Source organism: Lepidochelys kempii, chromosome 3, assembly GCF_965140265.1.
Source record: "Lepidochelys kempii isolate rLepKem1 chromosome 3, rLepKem1.hap2, whole genome shotgun sequence".
Lineage (NCBI taxonomy): Eukaryota > Metazoa > Chordata > Testudines > Cheloniidae > Lepidochelys > Lepidochelys kempii.
In genome coordinates, this window is record NC_133258.1 from 114,122,031 (window position 1) to 114,138,151 (window position 16,121).

The following is a 16,121-nucleotide window of genomic DNA, read 5'->3' on the forward strand; positions in this document are numbered from 1 at the left end:
TATTTTGATGTGGAAAAGATTGGGTTCCTGTAACTCACAGGACACACTATTTTCTACACCAAAACATAAATTATTTCTTAGAGTGTAAGCACTCACTATCATAGTCTAAAGTACTTCTAATATTTCTACTTAGTAAACTGCTTGTGAAATGAAAAGTCTTTGTAAGTGAAGCTGTAAGTCTTTACAAGCCTCTTGATGGGTATGTGTCCAAAGAGCCGATCTGCATATAGTGATATGTATAGATCAGTTTGTAGGGATTAAAAAAGTACCAGTATCCAGGAAAAAGCAGATAGTAATACAAGGGCCTGTATGGTACCTCAGTTTTCTTGAACCATTGAGTCCCTAATTTGGTAAACCTGTACCATTCCTTAACTGATCCATGATTACAGGTGCATGATCCAAGATTTAATATGGGAATACAATATTACACAATGCAAACTGAAACTTCTCATTGAAATTCTTATCAACCAAAATGTATCTAAATAACCTCAACAGTTGCTAAGATTATGAAACCAAGCCAAGTAGATATTTAACTTATTGCTAACACTCACATTTTAGCAGCAGGAAGACATTAAATAGCCCAAAAGTATATACTTATTGTCTTTCACTTGCAACGTAGAGCACATATGTCTGTTGTCTGTTCCAATAAGGGAGGGATCACGAGGAGTCTTAGAAGAAGAAGGTGTTTTTCTCAGAATTTTACTGCATATATTATTGAGAAGCAGTTTGAAATACTAAGAAAATGAAATCAAACAATATAAACAAAGCAAAAACCCAGCTCCATTGCACAAGAAATAAGATCAGATTAAATCAACATTGAATTTGACCAATATCTATTTTAGCAGTAGCCAGGTATGAGCCAAGGGTCTCTAATTAGATGAATCTTAATATCCTAGAATGAAGGTCAGGTATGCTGTTGATTAGTGTTTGAGACGAGCACAAGATTCAAATTCATGAAAGCAACTTGCTCTCTCGTCCAAAGCAAGCAGTCATGTTCTAAAGCGTGCATGAAATTTAACTCGCAAGATTGACTTCCAGTGTTGAACAATATCGCACAAAGATTGGGGACCAGATATTAATTTCCTTTCCTTCACAAGAGAGTTCCGTACAAGAATGAATAATTAAAACCAAAACGCAAGAGAGCCTAATAACGTTGTGTTGGTGCCCTTAATAATTTTTAATTTCTGGTTTTCTTTTATGTCTTGAATAAATAGGCTTATACAAAAAAGTTCTGCAAAACAAACATTAGTTAAGTTTTTTTTAACATGCTTAAGAAAATACATCAAAACTATTTTTTAAAAAAAAATAGAAGTGCATTCTAAATTCAGCTAAGGTAACTATAAAAGCCAAATCTAAATACAGAGTTCAAAGTTAAGAATAAGGTATTTTCTGCATGTATAACTCTTTGGACTATGATTTTAGCAGCAGTCAAAAAAGCAAACCAAATGTTAGGATGAATAGAATAGAAGATAATACAGAAAATATCGTCATGGCTTTGTATAATACAGTGGTTCATCATCATCTGGAATACTGACTACAATACTGATCAACCCATTTCCAAAAAGATATTGCAGAATTAGTGGGGGTTCTGAGGAGAGCAACGAGAATGATTAAAGGGACAGAAAAACTCTCACATGAATAGATAGCAATTGTTCACCCTAGAAAATAGGTGAGTAAGAAGAGACAAGATAAAAATATATAAAATAGTGAATGATACAGGGAAAGTAGGTTGAGTGTTTCTATTATCCCTGTTTCACAGTACAAGAACAAGGGGACAGCCAATGAGACTGAAAGGCAGCAAATTCAAACCGAATGAAACAAAATAACTTTTCATACAGTCAGTGATCAGACTGTGGAACTAATTGCCACAGGATGTTGTCGAAGCCAATTAATTTAGGAGGATTCAAAGGATTTGGGCATTTGTATGAATAACAAGACTATCCAGTGTTACAGTAGTTAATGTTAAAAGATTTTAGAAGGGATGTAAAACATTGTACTTCTGGGTTTAAGGCAATAGCTATCTCTCAAGGGCTAGGGTGAGACCATCATTGGGGCAGATTATTCCTCATCTACTGTGAGGTTTTTCATATCTTCCTGTGGAGCTTCTGTTTCTGGCCACTGTCGGAGACAGGATACTGGACTGGAAGAACCACACGTCTGATGCCCTATGGCTGTCTCAATGTTCATCAGGTCTCAATCAAAAAGAAATTATGCTAGGTCAGTAGGTAGATGGGAGACCTCCATGGGAAAATGCAGGGAGGTGAAGGAAATAGTGTTTATCCGTTTGATGGAACCCTTAACTGTGTATACCAGTCTTAAATTTAGTAGCTGTGTGTTAACCAAGGCATGATGCAGGATGAGACATAAAAACTACCTGTACTTATCAAAGAAGATATTTCTCAAAAGTGTGGATGTTAACTGGTTCTGTTGACCTGGCCACATTCTGTTTTGAATAAATGTATTTTGCATACTTAAATTCCGTGCTCTTTTAATTAGAGAAATGTATTATTCTTCACTTACTGCCTTTACCGTTTGGTTAGCGGTGTTTTGTGTTTAGAAAATGGGGTGTAGTTAGTGGTAGGTGAAGTGATTCACATGAATTTAAGTTGCTGAGAGTTTTAGGATTTTACAGGGTGAGAGACAATATATAAATGTAAGAGATTTCCTAATGCCATTTAAAATAATTGTAATATTAGTAATACCAAAAAAAAATTATGGCTGGAATACAATTTACAGTGACACTGGTACATGTGATTTTAACTATGATAGAACAAAACTGAGCTGGAAGCCTTGGGGACACTGATCACTCTAGAAAGGAGGCTGCCTATTGAACGAGTAATGTTCCGTCATAAGGTTGTTTGGCTTGTCTCGCTCTGCCTGCCTGCCTGCCACTCCTGCTGGGGAACGGGGTCTGGGGGCTTGCCTCATTCTGCCTGCCTGGCATTCCAGCTGAGGAGTGGGCAAGCCCCCGCACCCCAAGCCCTCTCTCCGGTGGGAGTGCTGGGCAGGTGGAGTGGGGCAAGCCTCCGACCTTGCTATGCCCCTGCCTCAACCAAGCTTCACAATCATCATTGGTGAGTACAATATTAAATTGTTTGTTTATAATTATTTAAAACTCATACTGTATATAATGCCTTTTGTCTGGCAAAAAAAAAATTCCCTGGAACCTAACACAACCCCCGCCCACCCCCCACCCCCACCGAATTTATTCTTATAGGGAAATTGGATTCGCTTAACATCGTTTCGCTTAAAGTAGTGTTTTTCATGAACATAACTATAATGTTAAGCAAGGAGTTACTATATCTGATTTCAGTCTGAATCAACTTGGTATATCCTCCAGTTGTCCTGTTAGTAACTCTCTCACATCTCCCTTGCCTTGCAGCCTTATTCCAGTTCCTGAGGAAAAAAAAGTTCAATCCTTTTTTCCCCCCGCCCCCGTTCTTTGTGCAGATGATAGAGCTGTTAGATTTCTTCCCATTTCCACCAGATCCACCTTCCCCCTTCCTTGCCATTGGACAGTGCCAAAACTGATGGAATTTTTAATTGTTATTTCTTGGCAGGAATTTCTTTAATATTGCATCACACCTGATTTGGCAAGGATACTAGGCAGTCTTAAGTCAGTTTGTAGTGAGGCTTGCAGAGTTTGTGACGCTTAGCATCTATTGACACATCTTTAGTTATTTCCAAAACCTCTACTGTCTAGAAACTATTTCTGCATTCAATCTTGATGCAATGCAAGGCCTGTCTTTCCATTTTGTGTACCTTTGTATATGTCTGTGTGTCTGCTTATAATTTAGGATACATATTATTACTTACCTTGTGTAGATTCTTGTATCGTTTACAGTGCCCTATTGGAGGTAGGGAGGAAACAACAGTTTATGCCTTTGTTTGTTACTAGAAGGGCAATGTCATGCTCTGTATTGTCCTTGACTCCACAGAGCCTGATAAAATCAGGGGCTTCTTTTGGTAAACGTGAGTTAACAGGGAAAAAGGTTTTAATTGGAATTTTTTGAAGGCGCTGATGAATGTAGGACAGCTGATCAGCTCTTATGTTGCCTTCCGACTAATGTGACTTGAGTATGTGGGTTTTTTTTGTTTTCACCACTTTCACAAATCCAGCTTTGAGCAGTGCCTTGTTTTGCCCACAATTGAGATGTTCAGATAGTTCAACAAATTGTAGTAATTTTGAATGTTTAGTTTCTTGACCTCATTTCTAATCAAATGTTATCACATTCTTTCAACCCACATCTTCCACAAAAGAGAAGTCCCTCCAAAATGTCCAGTTGCACAGCACTTTCAAGCACAATGGGTTTTTCAAGATATGATTTTCATGTAATATTATGGGCCCTGATTGTGATCTCACTTTCCTGACTTTACACTAGAATGTACATATTGATTTCAATGGAGTTATTCCTGATCCTCAGTAATGTAAGAATCAGGCCTGTAGTCTGGATCTTTTGCATTCACTTGTGGATACTGTGAGAAGTTAAGTATAAGTTGGGCTTGAATGTTAAGTCTACACTGCATGATATATTCCTGATTTTAGAATATTTTTGTTTGTCTGGTTTTTAGCTTCATCAGGCAGATGTGGTGGTGGTTGGCAGTACCAAACCTAAGGAGATTCCAGTCAGTTGGATAAGGCCTGGAACAACCATTGTCAGTTGTTATCCTGACTTTTTATCAGGTAAGATCAGTTTAAAATTGTATACCACTCGAAAGAAGTGTAAGGGATACAAGGATAAGTACAAGATATGGTAGCAAAGACCTGCAATGTTTAGAATAGCTCATTTAAAAATAAATGTATATGTATTGTGTGTATGTATGCATGTATATGAGTTCATCCATTCCTGTACCTGATATTTATGAGCTTGGGGTTATGCAGGCAACAGTTGATGATCTTACTAGCTTAATTATCAGTATTATAGAATGTACATTATTCCTGGGGGAATTCTGTGCCACTGAGCATGTGCAGAATTTGTCCCCTGCAGATTTCTTTGCTTCCCCGCAGAAAAATCACTTTCTGATTGGGAAGCAAAGGGAAGCCACAAGAGTGGTCATGAGACCCTCCCAGCAGTATGTTTTGGATACCCAGGGCAGTTGGCAGAGAAGTAAATCACTCTGGGGCAGAGGGCGGGACTGGGGAAGACCTGGCTGGTGGCTCCTACCCTGCACCGAGCTCAGCGGCTAGTCCTGGCTGGGCTGGGGAGGACGGGACTTTCTATTCCCTGGCATGGGATTTGGGGTCGTGTCAGATTTCTCCCCTGGCAATAGGAAGTTCTGCAAACTCTCCCCCAACTCCCTCACGCTTCCTGCACCCATCGCTTTTCAGCTTCACATGGAGGGATCACTGTACAGGGAGCTGCTTCTCCATCCACCCAACCCCCATGCATCCAGACCTCCTCATACCCAGACCTTCCTGCCAAGCCTCACCCTCCCTCTGCACCCAGAACCCCCCTGATGAGCCCCCTGCACCTGAACTGCCCTGACAAGCCACCCGCACCTGGATCCCCACCCTACCACGCCCCAACCAGCTGCACCTGGATCCCTGCCCCACTGAGCCCCACTCCCCCAGCATCTGGACTCCCCCACACACTGAGCTCCCCACACCAAGACTCCCTGCCAACTTTATTCCCACCAAACCAAACCCTCTCCCCACTGAGCCCCAACCACCTTCACCTGGACCCCCCTGCAGAATCCTATTACTGTTGCACCCAGAACACCCCCTCCCACCTGGATCCCCCAGTGAGCCACCTGCACCCAGATTGCCCGACACCAAACCCTCTTAACCCACACCTGGATCTACCCACACTAAGCCCCTCCACACTTGGATCCTGCCTTATTGAGCCTGCCTGCCCATACCTTGTACACCTGGCATGGAGAAGCAGGGCTCTGAGGTGTTTCTGGGGCAGGCCCGGTCCTTGCACTGTGTCAGAGTTGGATGCAGCCTCATTGCTGAGTCAATGTCCCGGGGAGGAGCTGCACAGTGATCTCCCACCTCTGTGAAGCTAGTTCCCTGTACTCCCCTATGCCGTGCTGGAGCTTCGACATTTATTTGACATATAAAATTTGCAGAATTTTACAATACTGTGTGCAGAATTTTCAATTTTTTGGCCTAGAATTTTTAATCTTTTGGCACAGAATGCCCTCAGGAGTAGAACATATTCCTACAAATTAGAATGGTAAAAAACAATTCGGTCATCCTGTAGATCTGCTCCCACTGCAGGATTGTTCCCTACTTATTTTCTAATGCTTTATCCAGTTTAGTTTTGTACAGAAGTACAAGGAAGAAAAAGCCTTTTCAGTGGGAAGGGACTTCTAAACTCAGCTAGTGTGTGAGCCAGAAGAGTACACCTCCATAAAAAAGTCTACAAGAACAGACGGAAATTTGTTCCACATTGTACTTTCATTTACAAAGGAGAAAGTAGATGCCAAGTAATTTTTTTTATTTAGGATAGTTTACACGAGAGTAGATACTTGGCCTGTATTGCCACTCTATTACACCTACTGCCAATGTAATCCATTGAAATCAGTGGCTCATTAAACTGATCGAACTCATTGAACCCAGCTGTAAACTAAATTATCTAATTACTTAGTTAATTCTTCTAAAAGGTCATATTTCTTAGTAGTAACTTCACCATGTAATCGTCTATGACGTGGTAGAATTTGATTATGATCTAGATGTGCTTTTTTTTTTAAAGATGCCAGCGAGTGTTGGCCATTCTTCTTCTTCAATGATTTATGGAAGAAAGCCATAGAGATTATTTGTTTGATTATACAAACTCTTTAATATGTATCATTAGTCATCTAAGACTCTATCCTGCTAACACTTATGTGAATAACAGTGCAAATGTGAGTAGTCCTATTAAATTCAATGGGACTACTCAGATGCGTAAAATCATTCACATGCATAAATGTTTCCAAGATCAGAATTCAAAGCATTACAATGAAAATAAATTTGTTTATGCCATGCAGCTCATCTTATTTTTAGTATAGGAGCTTGGATTGAACAAGCCTAAGTTTCAAGACATTAAAATAAAAAAATTTAGTGCAAAGGTATGCTACAAAAATATTTGACATTTTACTGGACAGCTAGCTGTTATAGGAGTAAAAGTGCATGATTTTTAGACTTTGAGTCAGGATTATAGTTGAACCTATTTGAATAACATCCCCAGAAAGTTCTAATTGTCACATAATAATACTTAGAACTTGTATGTCGGGATAAATGGATCTCACTTTCTGATGTCAAAGCAATTGACTTTTTAAAGTAATCTCTGTAGTTCACAGTAATGTAATAATTTCTATTATAAAATATGTCGTCTCGCACTCTCCCCAAGAACAAATTACTTGGCTTTTTAGTTTTATCCACGTACCTTCTGTGTTATTTCATATAATTCTAACGATTTGTGGTCACTACCCAATGTGTACAAAACCAACCATTGCTCCCAGGTCACTCTTTGATTTGTTTTTTAATTTAAAAAAGCTAAATTATATGCATGAAATCTATATTTGATTCAGCTTTTTAAACAGAAAGTGAAAGCTGGAAGACCTCCCTAAATCCTATTGAAAGCCATAGCAAAGCTAGTAAGCTATTTTTGGTAAGCAAATCCTGTTTTAAAATATTATATAATAACCCAATACTATTTTAAAAAACAGAATTTTAAATAAACAGATCCTGTTCAAAGCGTACTAGGGAACATTTAGTGTGCAGCTGCAGGGTCCACATGGACAGTTAGTGTACGGCACGCCAGAGCACTATAGATTTACACCTTAACTTGCCATGCTCTAACTTGCTATATAGACTTGCCCTTAGTTAGGGTTCCCAACTTTCTAATCGCACAAAACTGAACACCCCTTTCCTACCCCTTCCCTGACGCCCTGCCTGCCTGCTCGCTCTCCCTCACCCTCACTTTCACTGGGCAGGGGGTTGGGGTACAGGCTCCAGGATGGGTCCAGAAATGGGTTCAGAGTGTGGGAGGAGGCTCCGGATTGGGGTAGGGGGTGAGGGCTCCGTCTGGTGGGGTGGAACTGGGGATGAGGGGCTTGTGGTGTAGGAGGAGGCTCTGGGCTGGGGCTGAGGGGTTTGGAATACAGGAGGGGAATCAGGGCTGGGGCCGAGGGGTTTGGAGGTATGGGAGGGGGTGCAGACTCCAGCTGGAGGTTTGGGGTGCAGTAGGGGGCTCCGGGCTGGGGCAGGGGGTTGTGGTGTGGGCTATGGCAGGGAGTATGGGTGCGGGAGGAGGCTCAGGCTGGGGCAGGGGTTTGGGGTTCGGGAGGGAGTGTGGGGTGCAGGCTCCAGGAGGGGGTGTTGGAAGGGGCTTAGGGCTGGGGCAGGGGGTTGGGGGGCGGGAGGGAATGTGAAGTGCGTGCTTCGCCTGGGCAGTGCTTACCTCAGGTGGCTCCCAGAAGCATCCGGAATGTCTGACTTGTAGGTGGAGGGCTCAGGGGGCTCTGTGCGCTGTCTGTGCCTGCAGGCACTGCCTCTGCACAGCCAATGGGAGCTGCGGAGCTGGTGCTTGGAGTGGAGGCAGCGTGCAGAGCCCCCATGACTACAGCCACCAATGACCTTTTTCGACCGGGCGTTCCGGAGAAAAAACGGATGCCTGGCAACCCTACCCTTAGTTTTATACTTCAATTCCACAGTGGTACCTAATAGGATAATAGTTCTTTCCTATCCCACAGGAACATTGTGAGGATAAATACATTAAAAGATTGTGAGGTGCAATGTAGCCCTTATATGGCAATGTAGTCCTTATAGGTACCTAAAATAGATATGTAGAACGCATTGATTTCAGTCAGACTCTGCATGAGCGTATATGTGTCTCTGCATGTATCCGGCTCCAATACTGGGACCCTAGATACATGCATCCCAATGACATTTTTTGAGAGACAACACAGGATTTTAAGAAGAAAATGTGTTTTATTTAAACCATCTACAAATATCCATCTGTCTTCCTGCGTATGTTTTGCAGGAGAAACACTGGAAGAATAGCAGAAACACATTTTACCAATTTTTTTATTCCGTGCTTGTTGAAATTTATAGAGAAGGTATACAAAAAATACATTTGTTTGTGTTGGACAGGAAGAATTCACTTAGCTGAACTGCAAATTATTTAAAGCCTGTTGTTAGGTGATTGTGACATCAGTGAAGTCACAATCTTATATTTGATTTTTTACTTTAAACGCATATTGGAATTTTATTAATAGATGTGCTCAAAAAGTAGTTTTGGTTTTTTTCACACTTTAAAAAGAGGATATTTTTAACATTTGAGATGTCACAACAGTGAAATGCGGCCTGAAGGCAACAACAGCCATGAATTGACTATTATTTCTGCCTGGTGGTGGCTACATTTTTATCTCACATATGTAAATAGAGTACCCACCCTCACACACGTGCATGTTTTATTTTTAAAGATATTATTAAAGATAAGTACCAAGAAATTGTGAGGACATAATTTTCTTGTGTAGTTCTGATGACATAAACTAGATGGATCTGAAGCATTCACTTTCGGTGATGGAATTTTCTTGGATGCAGCTTTTATTTTATATAATCTGATGTTTGGCATGTTCTTCATTTAGAATGTTTTTAAAAAGCAATTTCCATTAATATGGCATCCTGCTTATCTGTACTAATAACTAGGGTATTACTTCAATAATAATAATAATAGCCTCTTCTATGGGATCTTGCTAATCTTTGAAAATCCCAGCCTATACATAAGTATGTAGTTGTGAAACTCACCCATATGGAAAGGAACTAGCAAATCCCTCTGCACCACTTAAACCCTGCAGTGGGACTGCCTGGGGATACAGGCAGAGTCTCTGAATGAGGCAGCAGCTCTATCACTCTACACCCTGGGGTAAAAATAGGTAGGCCTGGAGGAGACCTTGGGGCAGGATGGAAGAGGGGCTGCAGGATGTACACTTATACTGATCATAGGGGGCGTGGAGAGACTAGGGCAGCTATTCCAGCCCATCAGTTGGAATATCTGCCATAAATGAGACGTTGCAACACCACAGGTTTCCCCCTTGGTTAGAGTGTGTGCATGCATTCTACCTCTCTAACTTCATCTAGTTCCCTGCAAAAGCCAGATTAGTCTGACTTTGTGTTGTAAGTACATGCAGGCTGAGAGAACGCTGTTGAAGGGAAATCTCTGAGTCTAATGTGTATTTATACACATGCTAATCTCTGCATTGATAAAGAAGGCATATTAAGCCAATTCAAATAAAAACTTGAAATGTTTCTGTAAAGCACAGATGCCTGAAAGAGAGGGGAATTTAACTTTGTCCCTCTTACTTCATTTGTTGTTCTGGCAAAAATCCCAGAATGGTCTCAATGCAACTGTAGTCAGTTTATGACTGACAGACTGTTATAACTTCCAGTAAGTTGCACAGGATTCTAGTCTAAAATTGTAGAACACCATAAGATCTGGTTTAAAACAAGAAGTGTTAACACAAGCGGACGATCTTTTAAACATTTTTTATTGTGTGTGTAGTGTTAGGAATAGAATCTCTATTATTTAGTTAGCTTTGTCACTGAGGTAAAGGTGCTTGATGAGGTAGCATTTGAGAAAGTGTTAGAAGATTAATTGAATTAGACTAAATGTGTATGTAAACAAGGTCTTTTGGTCTCTCAGTGACTTCAGTGTTCTAAGTAGGCAGGACATGATGACTAACAGCACTGGCTAGAGTCAAGCATTGTGTGGGCAGTTGGTGTTCAAATTTCTCTACACACTTATGTCAGCATGCCTTTAATTCTGACCCACAATGTCCCTGATGTTCTAGTTCTGAGACTCTTTAAGAGTAAGAATTGTGCCAAATTGTGTAGTTGTTTTTATGATGTGCACAGATGGGAATTAGAAAGAGACAACCTGACTGGGTCAGGATTTGAGCTCTGGTTCCCTGAGGTATAAGACTAATGCAGCAAATGCACTTTTATTATTGTAATGCCTAGAGTCTGCATTCAAGATCAGGGTCCCATTGTGCTAGCTAAAGTTTAGACTGAAAGATGGATCTTTGCCTGAAGAAATCACTGGCTAGATATAAGGCAAGAAGCAACAAGTGGGTTGAAAAAACAAACAAACAAGGATAATGGGAACAGTGACAAAATAATACATTGACATCTAATCTAATTCATGACCACTGAAAGACCTTGTCCTACTGGAAGCCAGTTGTAACCATTGCGTTGACTGTGCAGAAAGTCTGCATTAAAAGTAATATTGGTGAAGGAAACTTGCTACTCATTAATGCCAGAAAACTTTGTCTATTCTGAGTCTAGATTATAAATCTGATTGGCTAATGGTAGTATTTTTTTTTATGATCTTGTGCATATATTTCTTAATTTCATTACCCTCTCAAAGTGATATGCACAGGGAAAGGCAGACTAAAAATCTTTTCCCTATTTGTCCAATGGATTGTTTCAAATATATGTAATTTTCCAAATCCTAACACATTCTGTAGCTTTTTGCACAAATGGCACATTTTTGTGAACTGGAACTGGTTTCCTTTGGATATCTAATATGTGTACACTCCCACACCAATCTTCCAGCTGCTGTCTGCTTAAAATTAAGGAGGCAGTGGTAGTTCAGCAGTGAGGTTGTTAAATTTGGAATAAACATTCAGACAATTTTTTTTTATTTTTATTTTTTTTTGGATGAAGATATCTCTCCAACATGTTTCTGCCCATTCCTGCTGTCAAAGGTCTCATGACTCATTGGTGCAATGTTTTCTTTTACAGGGGAACATGGTTATGGTCAAGATTTAAAGTACAGTAACCAGTCTGCTGTAGAGGCTGTAGGTCCTCTGGCAATAGCAGTGCGGATGCAGGTTAGTATGACCCAAAAGTGTGTAAAACTCACTGTGTTTACTGGGCTCTAGAGTTCACAGTCTATGCACTTACAGCTGCAATTGGACAAGTCTGGCAAATTTAAAAGAGGGAAAATTATGACCTGCAACTCCCTTAATAATATAATCAAGGAAATTCATTGTGTGATTCATTCCTGTTTTATTTATCAAAATTAAGGTAAATGAGGAATTAAAATCAAAATACAATAACAATGATAACTGTAACAAAGCTTGATAAAAAGATTTGTAGCTTGGTCTATAAAAATAAGTTAGGCACAAAGTGATGGTGAGGGAATTATACTTATGGCTGCCTGCAACCCAATAGTTTTATGAAGAGTTACTAATGTTTGTGAAGTGCTATGTAAATATAAAGCCAGGAAAACGAATCTATCTGAATATCAAGTATTTTTGCCTCGTTTTATTTCACAGTCAAGCGAGTTTAAAGACTGAGCACACACTTTAGCTTAGACATTTTGGGATTTTGTTTGTGTCATCACAGTCATGTTAAAATAATTTGGTGTTGGTTAAAGCTTGCTTTGATTAATTTGTCAATGTCTCTGAAATGTGTTGATGATTTAAATGCTTTTCTTTGGATTTCTTCTTATCTTGAAGTAGTAATATGTATGTGTTTTGTATTTACTTGAAAGAAGGGCTGTTGGGTTACATTGGCACTACATAATGTTAGCACACAGCTGTTTCAGAAATTAAATGAATGTTTATTATGTGTAGCAGAATAATTGGAGTACCCTAGTTACCTGCAGTTATAATACAGAGTTATGCTTATGTACTTATGGTCCTACTATGCTTACTAACCAGCCTGCTGCATATAGGTTCCCTGCCATGCTCACAACTTTGGCCTTGGTTACATTTGCAAGTTAGAGCGCATTAAATTAGCCCCAGGCACCCTAACTCCGTCCACAGTGGCAAGGCATGTAGAGCGCCTGGACTCTGCAGCTGGAGCGCTCCTGGTAATCCATCTCCACGAGAAGCATAAATCTTGCTGCGCCCCGGCTGAAACGCCTGGGTGTCAGTGTGGATGATGTGTTGCGTTACTGTGCAATGATTGGCCTCCAGAAACGTCCCATAATCCCTTGAAGACAAGCGGCAACTCTTGTCATTGTTTTGAACTCGGCTGCAGGCATGCGGATATGCCCTTTCAAAGCTCTATTTCTGACAGCCCGCATGCTTATCTGCTCCTGGACAAAGCAAACCATTACTGTGGAATGCTCCTGCTGCAGTGGCAGGCATTTGTGCATGTGTGTGTGTGAGAACGAGAGAGAGAGAGAGAGGCAGGGGTGGGGGCTGATGTCAGGGTTTCCCCCTTCGCTCTGCTGCTGTCTGAACTTACAAGACAGCATGCTGACACAATCTCTGCCCCCCATAACGCAGTCTCTCCCCCCAAATACACACAACACACTCCCTGTCACATTCCACATACACACACCCCTTCCCCCCGATTTGAAAAGCACACTGCAGCCGCTTGCATACTGGGATAGCTATCCCGATGCCCTGCTCTCCGTGGCATTGCAAGCGCTGCTAATGTGGCCATGCCACTGTGCTTGCAGCTGACTGTGTGAACGCATGGTAGTGCTTTCCCTGGTGCTGTCTCTGAGGGCTGGTTTAACTCCCATCACCCTACATCTGCAAGTGTAGCCATCCCCTAACATGATAAGTAAAGCGGAGGTCCGGAAAAGTTCTTTCCCTGCTTTATTACCACCACATCCACGTTGGTGGTGGTGAAAACAGAGTAGGGAGCATTACTACATTCAAATGCACAGATGCTTTGTTCTCACACAAGGCTGCAATATAAAAGCAGTTTTGAGTATGGAATCCAAGGGCATGTCTTCACTAGCAGTGTTGAAGCGCTGCCGTGGCAGCACTTTAATGTGGCTGTGTACTCACGGCACCAGCCCTGGGAGAGAGCTCTTCCAGCGCTGTAAAAAACCCACCTCCATGAGGGGAATAGCTCCCAGTGCTGGGAGTGGAGATGTACACTGTCTACACTGGCATTTTACAGCGCCGAAACTTGCAGTGCTCAGGGGAGTGTTTTTTGACACCCCTGAGCGAGAAACTTCCAGCACTGTAAAGTGCCAGTGTAGACAAGCCCCAAGTCCCTTTCATGTAGTTGTGCTATTTAAAGCCTCTCTGTGCTTGAATGCAGTGCCTCTCTTTGCTGCTGCTAAGAGTTGAATAAATAAAGCAGAACAGACAGGTTTCAGAGTAGCAGCCATGTTAGTCTGTATCCGCAAAAAGAAAAGGAGTACTTGTGGCACCTTAGAGACTAACCGATTTATTTGAGCATGAGCTTTCGTGAGCTACAGCTCACTTCATCGGATGCATGCAGTGGAAAATACAGTGGGGAGATTTATATACACAGAGAGCATGAAACAATGGGTGTTATCATACACACTGTCTCTACGTAAAAAAATAAATGGACACAAATCAGACGTCAAGAATTATAACATTCAAAAACCAGTCGGAGAACACTTCAATCTCTTTGGTCACTCGATTACAGACCTAAAGTGGCAATCCTTCAACAAAAAAATCTTCAAAAATAGACTCCAACGAGAGACTGCTGAATTGGAATTAATTTGCAAACTGAATACAATTAACTTAGGCTTGAATAAAGACTGGAAGTGGATGGGTCATTACACAAAGTAAAACTAAAGTATATAAATCTCCCTACTGTATTTTCCACTGCATGCATCGATGAAGTGAGCTGTAGCTCACGAAAGCTTATGCTCAAATAAATTTGTTAGTCTCTAAGGTGCCACAAGTACTCCTTTTGTTTAAACAGTTGACAACTTGGGAGAATTCCTTTATTTTGGAGAGAGAGAATAGTAAAATGCTGGCCTGGAGGAAGAATACCTCCAAGTGCATAGCCAGAGATTTTAGTGCCATTTGTGCTGAATGACACTGCCCTTCCCTGAAATCTTGGTTAAACAATGCAGTAATAGTTTTTCTTTATTCCTAAAGACACAGAATTGGAAGATCCTTATGTTGTAGGTATGCCTATTACAATCCTTTGCGTTGAGATTATTTTAGCAGTTATGAAATCATATGTTTAGGCTCTATCTAATTGAAATAAAACTGTTGAACATTTATAATGCAACTGTCATACAGTGTTTTTCTTTTCTCTGTGAAAGAACATGGTAAAAACCAGCGAGAGATGGATCCGGTCTCAGCAATACAGGGAATGGAACCTCCATTGCTTGAAACTTCAGCCCCTCTCCCCAGTGCCCAGGTAATAAGCATAATAAGCTTTGGGCAAGTGGTTTAAACATTAAACTGAATCTAATTATGTCTTTTTAAATATGTTTGTCTAGTATACAAAAGCAGCTATTCTGCTTATTTGCTGCTTCTGTTGTTGTGTCACTAAATATCCTGGTATTTAGTATTAGTTATTTTTTATAAGTGGAAACCAGTTTATGAATTCTAAAACTGAAAGGTGAACTGAAATAGTTCCCAAATCAGTGGGATCCCAATTCCGGAAAGTACATGAGGACATGCTTAACTTTAAGCATGCATGTAATTCCCAGTGACTTCAAAGGCACCTGAGCTCATGCATAAGTGCTTTTCTGTTTAGCCATGTTTTCCTGAATCGGGGCCCAACAATAGGTTTGCAGACTTGAAGAGTTACAAATACATTCTTTTGTATAAACAAATTATTTTCGGTCAGTTCCTCTTTCATTTACTTGCCTATGTTCAGGCCTTCAGGGATCCATGTTTACATTGCAACAACTGCTGACAGGAGGAATGTGGCTCTCCGCTTTGCTATTAGTATGAAGTTGCGTGTGTGTGGTGTGGGTGGGTGGGCACTCGCGTGTGAGAGAAACTCGAGGGCTTGAACCCAAGTTATGGCCAGTAGACTCTTTGAAAATATATTCATTTATAATTTATATAAGTCTGCTGCTGAATGTAGTGCATTTTTAACGTTTAAGGTTAAAATTAGTACATGCTTTTAAAGAATGCATTTCACTTCACCTTTAAATGTCTCTTGTTTTAACAATTTAATTGAAACAGATTCAGTCTGTAACTTAAAACAGATGCCAAAAGAACAAGCATTTTATAGAGTGCAGATAGAAAGAAAAAAGTTGATATCCTGAGGCTTTTAATGGGCAAATATATACAATTTCAACCTTTTCATCCTTGAAAACTGCCCATTAAAAATATAGCTAAAGAAACAATAGATCAAACTATACTTCATGCCATGGGGTTGATGATGATAAAACTTCTACTCAACAAAAAAACTCAGCTTCCCTCCACCTCTCCCCCCACCATAT

General features: G+C 40.6%; 1 protein-coding gene across 11 annotated transcripts in view; it reads left to right on the forward strand.

The window, feature by feature from the left end:
- The window catches only part of MTHFD1L (methylenetetrahydrofolate dehydrogenase (NADP+ dependent) 1 like), a 247,910-nt gene that overhangs the window by 20,494 nt on the left and 211,295 nt on the right, over window positions 1-16,121 (forward strand). For 10 of the 11 annotated variants that reach the window (XR_012158088.1, XR_012158087.1, XM_073337654.1 and 7 more), the window contains 3 exons: window positions 4,573-4,684; window positions 11,732-11,820; window positions 14,985-15,082. Coding sequence is in view for 9 of the 11 variants with exons in the window: in XM_073337654.1 (XP_073193755.1) it covers window positions 4,573-4,684; window positions 11,732-11,820; window positions 14,985-15,082 (299 nt within the window). In the remaining 2 variants the exon portion in view is untranslated. Of the gene's footprint in view, window positions 1-2,769; window positions 3,075-4,572; window positions 4,685-11,731; window positions 11,821-14,984; window positions 15,083-16,121 lie in introns of those variants that run through there. The other variant, XM_073337653.1, reaches the window with a different exon arrangement.